The sequence below is a fragment of the Plutella xylostella genome, chromosome 29, assembly GCF_932276165.1.
Source record: "Plutella xylostella chromosome 29, ilPluXylo3.1, whole genome shotgun sequence".
Classification (NCBI taxonomy): domain Eukaryota; kingdom Metazoa; phylum Arthropoda; class Insecta; order Lepidoptera; family Plutellidae; genus Plutella; species Plutella xylostella.
The window spans coordinates 819,826-828,281 of record NC_064009.1 but is presented as its reverse complement, the minus strand read 5'-3'; the positions used below and the strand labels follow the sequence as shown (position 1 = coordinate 828,281).

General features: G+C 37.0%; 1 protein-coding gene across 1 annotated transcript; it reads right to left on the bottom strand.

Moving 5' to 3' along the window:
• Positions 1-4,016: 4,016 nt before the first annotated feature.
• Positions 4,017-8,194, bottom strand: LOC105383613 (regulation of nuclear pre-mRNA domain-containing protein 1B). The gene is made up of 6 exons (XM_011553694.3): positions 7,971-8,194; positions 7,412-7,648; positions 6,928-7,169; positions 6,415-6,523; positions 4,686-4,861; positions 4,017-4,346 (listed from the first exon to the last, which is right to left on the bottom strand). Exons 1-6 carry the CDS (start codon positions 8,119-8,121, stop codon positions 4,191-4,193), a joined length of 1,071 nt encoding a protein of 356 aa, XP_011551996.3. The 5' UTR covers positions 8,122-8,194; the 3' UTR covers positions 4,017-4,190.
• Positions 8,195-8,456: the final 262 nt, after the last annotated feature.

Sequence of the window (8,456 nt, the reverse complement as noted above, 5' to 3'; positions counted from 1 at the left end):
TATACATTGTATACTTTGTATATATACAGAGTCCTTGGGCTTTAACAATTTACCGTAACGAGGTGACAGCAATATGCAACAATAAATTTAATCTTGAGCTAAATAAATGTCGGTACAGTGGTATACAAGCTAACTTCAATCTGGACCAACATTTACTTAAGTATATCGATCAAATAAATATTAAAGTTACTTAGCTAAATTATATGAATAAGGTAATTTAACAGCAAAACACCGGTTGTTAATATAACAAATCTTATATTTTTCATAATTACAATAATATTACCTAGCTACATATAATCTATACATAGGTAGAATTACCTGACTAACACAAAACTATTTGGATCACAAAAACTAAAAACTAAATATAACTAAGTATGAGTGTATTAGGTGATTCATTGGAATTATTGAATTAACTGATACGTGAGCAAGCAAGCGAGATGGCAATAACTGATTATAACTCTGTCTCAGATTTTAGATTCCCAACTCCAATAAACCACATAATAAGTCAAGCAATAGGTTTTAAACAAAATTACATGAAAGTAAAAAGATAAGAAAAGAAAACGAATCAGGATTTCATTATTTCGAGAACATGTTTTTATATTATAGATTCCTACTAATCCACACTTTATTAACTTAATCCAGAGTAATAATTTATGTCCTAAATTTAAGTTCATTACAATAAAATCAAATCGTGTTGAAGACACATGAAGAGTTCAATTTATTTTTGTAATTGTAGATGGCGTCACTATCGAATTCTTGTGACAAAATAATATGTTGGATGCCCGAGCACAGGATTCGAAACCTCCGTTTACGTTGCGTATCGTCAAATGTCACTGTCAAAAATGTAAGGCAAATTTGTTAGTTCCAAAAGTGGCATTTGTTTTTTCCATGTTAGGCGGAATTTCACCAAACGCTAAACGTATTTAGTAGGCTGTCATACGTCTGTCAGTTAGTACAAAATATATTTAAAATTTGATTTAAATACGTTTAGCGTTTGGTTAAAGCGCCCCTTCGTGTAGATTCGAAAATAGTATCGAATCCTATGCTCGCGCCTCTGATTGGCTAGGCACATATGGTAGAATTCAATCATATTATATTACCACTTAAAGATTATAATATAGAATATGTTATAAAATGTGAAAGGTTATAATTATTATAGGTAAATGTTAACATTTTCTAGTACAATATACAAATGAACCATACAAGAGCTCATATCATAACTAGTCAAGGCAACGTACACTTGAGGTGAAATATAATGCGATAGGTCAATCTTATACATATAGTCGTTTGCAATAGAATCCAACAATCATGTAAACAAATATGGCGGACTGATATTGACAGCGTATTGTTTATGCCCATAGTGATGTCATAGTGTTCTAATTAGATTAAATATATAAGCCATAGACAATAAAATAAAACTGAATATAAATAAAAAAAGTGTTTATTGAAACAAATTTAAATCTTCGTCTTCTTCATCATCACTATCAGAAGTGTCGCCGGTGACCGTAATTATAAGTGGAACCACTGTGTCATCGCTTGCCGTGTTTAAAATGCCGTCGAGCTTTTTCATTTCTTCCTCTTCCTTTTTTCGTTTTGAATAATTATATTAAGCTCTTGAAAAAACATTTTTATTGTATTCAAATAATAATCAATTAAAATAATTTATTAAATTAAAATTAAAAGATAACTTCAGATTACGAACAACACTAACTTTTCAATGATTTATACAGGGTGACTTTTTAATCACTAACGAAATTTTAATATAGCATTCCTTGGTTAAAAATATAACATACGTGTATTTTCTTTCAGTACCTTTCAGTACTAAAATTATAAGATATTGGCACTCAAAGTTTTCTCAAGAAAACCAAGATTCATGGTCACCGTGGGCGAGTAGCGTGAGTAGTGCGTCTGGCCACGCCCACTTGCCCGCGAATCCTAACTAAGCGAAAGTACCTAATTGTGTCTGTCTGTTACTCTTTCACGCCAAAACTACTGAACGGATTTGAATGAAATTTGGTATACAGATGGTCTCGTCCTTGAAAAAGAACATGGGCTACTTTTTATCGCGGATTTCCCACACGAAAACTATTTAAGGCGAAGCCAAGCTCGCGGGAACAGCTAGTTTCAAATAAATTCATAAGTGGCTCAATGATTTTCCCCATACTTTCAAGGGGTTAGAAGGTTAGAACCGTCAAATTGCAATAAAAAATCCAAATCCAAGGGGACCTTACCGCAACACCATAATTAGCACACACTTCTTCAATCACTGTAAGTGATGAACAATTGATGAAGTATCAAATTGTTCGAAGTGGAGTCCCTTCTACACATCTACACAAAGTCTGGCACGTCACAACACTTTCAACTCATTGTATTTTAATTTATTTAACACCACAATGTAATTTTTCACTTCCTCGAAAGCGACAATTATCTTATTTCTGAGGTCTGCGAGATTTTGGGACTCTTCGACATACCTACTCCTACTCTTGGTTAGAATACATTTAGCACACACACACAAACACAACACAAGTCGGCCCGGGGTGCGCGCGCGTCGAAAGAAAAAAGGTTTTTGAGTAAACAGAGACACGTGTGACGCGGCGGTGCGCAGGCGACTGACGTCAGATCGATGACGCATTACCCATTAGCGGCGGCATCCTTTGCAAAATGAAGCTCCGCCCCTTTCTCATGCTAAACGAGAGTTTATTGGTTTATGGCGGCAATAAGGTCTAATTTCGGCTTTGTTTGTATCGTGAGAAACCTATCGCTTTTAACATTTATTGCTCAGTGACTCAGTGACCATATTTTACCAATATTTCGGGATACAAAAAAAATAAATCATGAAAAATTTACCTACTAATTTTTTCATTGAAATCGACTCTATTGTACATACCTAACTCATGGAAAAAATTTCGTTAATGACTAAAAAGTCACCCTGTAGAGTTCGATGAGTAAAAAACTAAGATGACAGCTTGTCAAATACTTCGAAATTTTTACGTTACAAATGTTTTAACAAATTTAACTTATAAATACAAGTTAAATCGTGTTGAAGATAATGTGAAAACAATGGTGCGTTCGTTGAAATCAGACTATGTTCATAATTGATTGTCAAATGTATGTGATTACGAAGTAATCGTGACAATTTGGTTTGTTTACATGATTGTTGGATTCTATTGCAAACGACTATAGTTATTGTGTAAGCACTACAATTTATACTTTTATAGCCTAAATTTATCATCCTAAAATAAAGTGAACAAAACTTCAAACCGTGCTGGCACTAATTTGTGTATGATTTTCTTTATACTTAATACATAATAGATAGCTACTATATAAGCTAATCGCTTGCTTATGCCACCATTCTATTAATTACCAATGCTTTCTTTTGGTACCTTAAAATACAATATACTTACGGGAAGTATTCCAACAAAGTATTTACACAAAATAATAATATTATTCTATAAAGTTTCCCGCTTTAATTGATATAATAGCTTAGTAGGTACATTTAGAACTCAAAACTCGTTTGATAATGCACCATTTCAAATAAAATCGTAAGTCAAGTCAAGGAAAAAAATATGAACCATAACTAAATTAACAATGTATAACCGACATAGTATATTTATGTGTAGCATTCCATAACTTGTGATTATAACGCCCACCATTAAAGAAACAATATTAAAATGGCGGCTGTTCATCAGTGGCAGTAGAAAGGAATATGAACAGGGTGAGATAGCATAGTCGGACGGACTAATATTACTAGAAAGAGCTGTAAGGGTCATGTGGAAAATTATTAAGGCACTTTTACCGTAAAGCATAACATTATGCTGAGGAAATCCATTTCGCTCTGAGTATAAATAGACTAAAGAGCCGAGTTATAATAGGTAATAAAGAGAAAACATCCGACATATTCTAAGGGCCTGTTACCTCATCCTCATAGTGTATAACGGCAAACTATTGAACTATTATATTTATTAAAAGAATTTGTCAAAACGGCTATAATAGCATAAGCAGAGTCAGTATAATTTCAGTATCTAAACAAAAACCTCCTTATTTGCAGCCGGTTACAGAGACAGAATCCAAAAACTCACCTACATAATAGCCTACACTATATCCATCACACGCTGTTACCTACTCTTCTTATCCCTCTTCCTATGTCTATGACACCTCCTCTTAGTCGTGTCCCCCCGACGGGGCGTCGGCTAGGGGGTCCGCAGACAGAACAGGTCGCCGGCTGAGGGCAGTGGCGCTAACCCCCCGCTCACGTCGGGAAGGCGGGACACGTCGGGGAGGTTCTCGATGTGGGATTTCACTTCGGTTTTCACAGCGTAGATCTTTTGCAGCTTTATGTTGTATTCCTGCAGGGGGAAAGTCTGATATTAGCTTGGGCTTGGCGTAATCTTTTCATAATAAAAAGGAGTATTTCACTGAAAATATTTTTTCTATTCTAACCAACATACTTAGCACGGGGCGCAAGACGCGCGTAACAAGACGTGATAAAAGTTTTATGCGACGCAAGTTTTTTTCACGTCTTATTTTGCGCTTCTTGCATCCCGTTCAAGGTATACTGCTTTCCCGAATGAGGAATAAAAACAAGTGAACCACGGCGACTGTACCAACCAGTTAGGACCGGGGAATAGGGGGGGAGACGCCTGTCTGTCATCTGTAATTAGCTTATGACTGCTCACTGCACGTACCTCAAGCCTCGCTTCAGCCTGTCGCGCTAGCTCCCGCTGCGCCTGTGCGAAGTCTCTAAGCATGGAGGCCGCGCGCCGCCGCCGCGCCAGCTCCTCCGCTAGACGCACGTTGTATTCAGCTAGGAGTTCCACTGCTGAGTTGACTACGGCGGAGAGGCTTAGGGCTGACTCCTTGTCTGTGGAGGGGAAAAGGGTAAGATAAAATACTCATACTCGGATCAGAAATAACACAAGGCTTAGTGCTGACGGTTTGTCTGTGTGGAGACGGGTGGAACAAAATGACGGCCCAGGTGGCTTTGCTGGCATTTATGAAAGTAGTATAGTGTTTTTTTAACAAACGAGTTCTAAAATTGTTTTACTGGCAATGAAATGAAATTGTTTATTTTTTCGACGTAGAATATTAGAATTACTTGTCAAAAGTCATAATCTACCACCATTTCACAAAGGCCCTGTCATTAAGGAGGAAAGAAATGGCGAAAGAAACTCCTCGGTTGGGTTGGAACTAACAATGACACGAACCAATGAATTATTTGATGTAGGTATCTACTGCTATTTACAATACCATCGCTCTTGCGGCAAATGATTAATTAATTGTGAGCAAACCTGAGTACATATCTAAGTGTTTGAACCTACCGACATGCAGTGGACCAGCTAGCCTAGCACGATGCGCAAGATAGATAGATAGATAAAGTTTATTTGATCATCTTTCTTACATACAAGGCGCGCACGTCAAGACGTGACGTGATCGCGATGCAAATCTTTTGTCACGTCTTGCGCCCCGTGCTAGCCCTTCTGCAGGGTGGAAATTGGAGCAAGCTAAGGAAGACAGTTTGCACCTAAAGATATCTACTACAAAGCCTAATTGAATGGTAAAATCTGTGGGTTAGGTATTTAACATATTACTTAGGTATTTAAGATACCGAGGCGTTCACTAAAACACTACTGGCCCTTTTTTAACTAAGAAATTAGTGTGCCCAGTGTGTAGCCATAAGAGAACTCAGAAGCTAGTGAGGTTACTTTGGAACGGATATGACGGTAAGGATATAGGACTAGATAGGACTCGACCTTTTAGTGAGTAAAAAAAGTCATAATGCCCAGTTGAATCACATACGAACGACATCATTCACAGATGCCCGTATGTACCAATAGGTATCTATATGTATGATTACAGGGAGCACAGTAGGCAACATTTCTCAAAGGCGACTATGGGAATGTCTAATAGATTTCAAGCCCAAATAGACAACACAGTACTTGATATGAGATACGTAATATTTATTCATGAAGTTGATCGGAAGACGAAATGCGATAAGTACATAATCACTAATCATGAAATCCTGTCTCCGAAAGAAGAATCAGAAAAGTCGTTATTGGAATGAAATCCATCTAAAACCAACTTTGAAGATATTATATCCTTATGGACATTTTAACCAAGATGTATCCTTACGGATATTTTAAAAGTTTACTTTAGAAAATAGCCTAAAAAAGGACAGAAACCAAAATAAATGAAACAAACTATAATCGAAAACCATTTATTTCTTCTAACAAAGACATCTTACAAGTAACACCCCACCCGCAAGCCCTATTGCCTTAGTAATAAAATTTTATTCGTCGAAAAAATATACAATCCTTCACCATTGCCTAACCAAAATTGGAAATCCGGAAAAACAATTTTCACTGACTTTAGAGTATAATGTGAAATACAGGGTGTTGTTTTTGGGGTTCATATTACCTTGGAGTTTGGACAACAGCTGTATTTCAGATACTTCTGGAGGCAAGGAGGCTATCCTCTCTCGGACGGCCTCATCACTCGATGCACTGGACTCCAATTCTTGAAGTGCCTGCACAGATAAACAAGCATATTTTAAGTAAGTCCCTACAGTAACAAATAAAAGTCCATCTTCGTAATTTAACTTTGTAAACAAAATATCTTTGGCACAAGTGTTTTGATAAGTAGTTAGTAACACTGATACATAAATAATGATGTCTCATTAATACCAAACCAGTCTTCTCAGATAATAAATTTTGCTTGGTGTAAAATTAGAAGATATACCTACATTACTTATGAAATTGTACTAAAATAATAAAAACAAACAATTTATGTGTATCTCTGATTGAATTAGCATGCTGAGTGTTCACAGATAGCTATTTTTGTGCTAATATGTGGACATCATAAGGGGCGAACGGTTAACTTTCTCTCAATGCAACCTAACAAACACCATAATTCAGTCGCATTGCAACTTACTTTAATCAACTCCTCAGGCTCTGGAGGGTCACCGGGTGGAGTCTTCGGGCTCAGCAGCGTGTGTGTCTCAATATGTCCGTCAGCCGCCACCTTTGTCTCGCTCTTCCTCCTCTCATGGCGCGGCTTGCTGTCTTCCTTCTTAGCCTTCTTCTCGGAGACCGGCTCCTGGTCTGTGGATTTACGTTTTGTTCCGTTGCTGCTTGGCTTCTTCTCCGGTGCTGGTATGGCATCGTTAGGATCAACTGAAAATGTTCAAGAGATGTAGATTTGCAAGAGAACAGAGTTATTGAATTTGTTGCCAGCTCTGTCAGATTTGTGACTGGTAGCTATACTAACTACTGTGGACAAGTGCCTTGGGATCAAAGTCAAGCCAGGTTATAGTCTCTGATACCCCAATTATCTTCAGTAATGAAAGCCTAGATTATCTCACAGTGTATGCTATATTTCATATTTGTAATGAAAATCAAGGTTTATTTTTACACACCTGCTACTTTAAGCTCCTGTATCTTCTCTGCATCGTACACGCCTCTCTCCTGCCATATGTTCAGTATGCGGTGAAGGGAATGCTTGGTCTTCGCATTGATGCCGGTCTTGGCCATGTGTTTGAGAGCATCTTTGAGGACGATGCCGAACTCCTGCCCGTACTCGGGACCCTTTTTCTTGCTGTTCTGGATCACATCGTTTGCGAGGTAGAGAAATGTGAGCTGCTTGTGGTCTTTTGCTAAAAAATATTTTTTTTATGATACACATGATTTTAAATCCCATATACAGTTATAATGTACCTAATTAAAGACAAAAAGATTAGATATACCTAGGCATTATTCAAGGAGTTAGTTTGTTATACATAGATAGACTGCAAGCGAGTGTTGATAAATTTCGAGTCAACAAACACTCAAATTGCAACATTGTTTGATCGATAAACACTATTCGAAAATGGCTCCACCTACCTATTTAGTGATCTATACAATATCGCTTATGGATATGCATGCCAAATGAGGTATTACAAAGAAAAAATAGTAAAAATAAATCATTTTCTAGGTTACCTTTGAGCAATTCCTTGTGCCAAGTTTTGACCACCGCAGCGTGATGCTTCCTGTGGTGTATGAGCCACAACGACAACGTCTGGATACTTTGTTGGCTAGAATTTAACTCTTGCAGTTTCCGAATCAATGCATTTTCCGTGAATCCTGCCATAATTCACAAAAAACAAAGCACCGAAACAAATACCACTCTCAACATTTGACGTTTACAAAACGAAACGCCATGAAAAGAAAAGAATAGGCGAAGTGAAGTGATGTGAAACGTACCGAAAAATCGATTCAAAGAATCGAGTTGTTCTTGATTTTATTCAGACCGTAATATACTGTGATTTATATTAGGTATGTGGCAGACCCACCATAATGGTAACATATATTATACTAAGTTAAATTTATTTTAGAGCAAGATCTTTCAATAACCGATAGTAATATTAGTAGTATTGACACTCTTTTACGATTAAAAAATATTTAGGTACGTCACTACCATTGTCA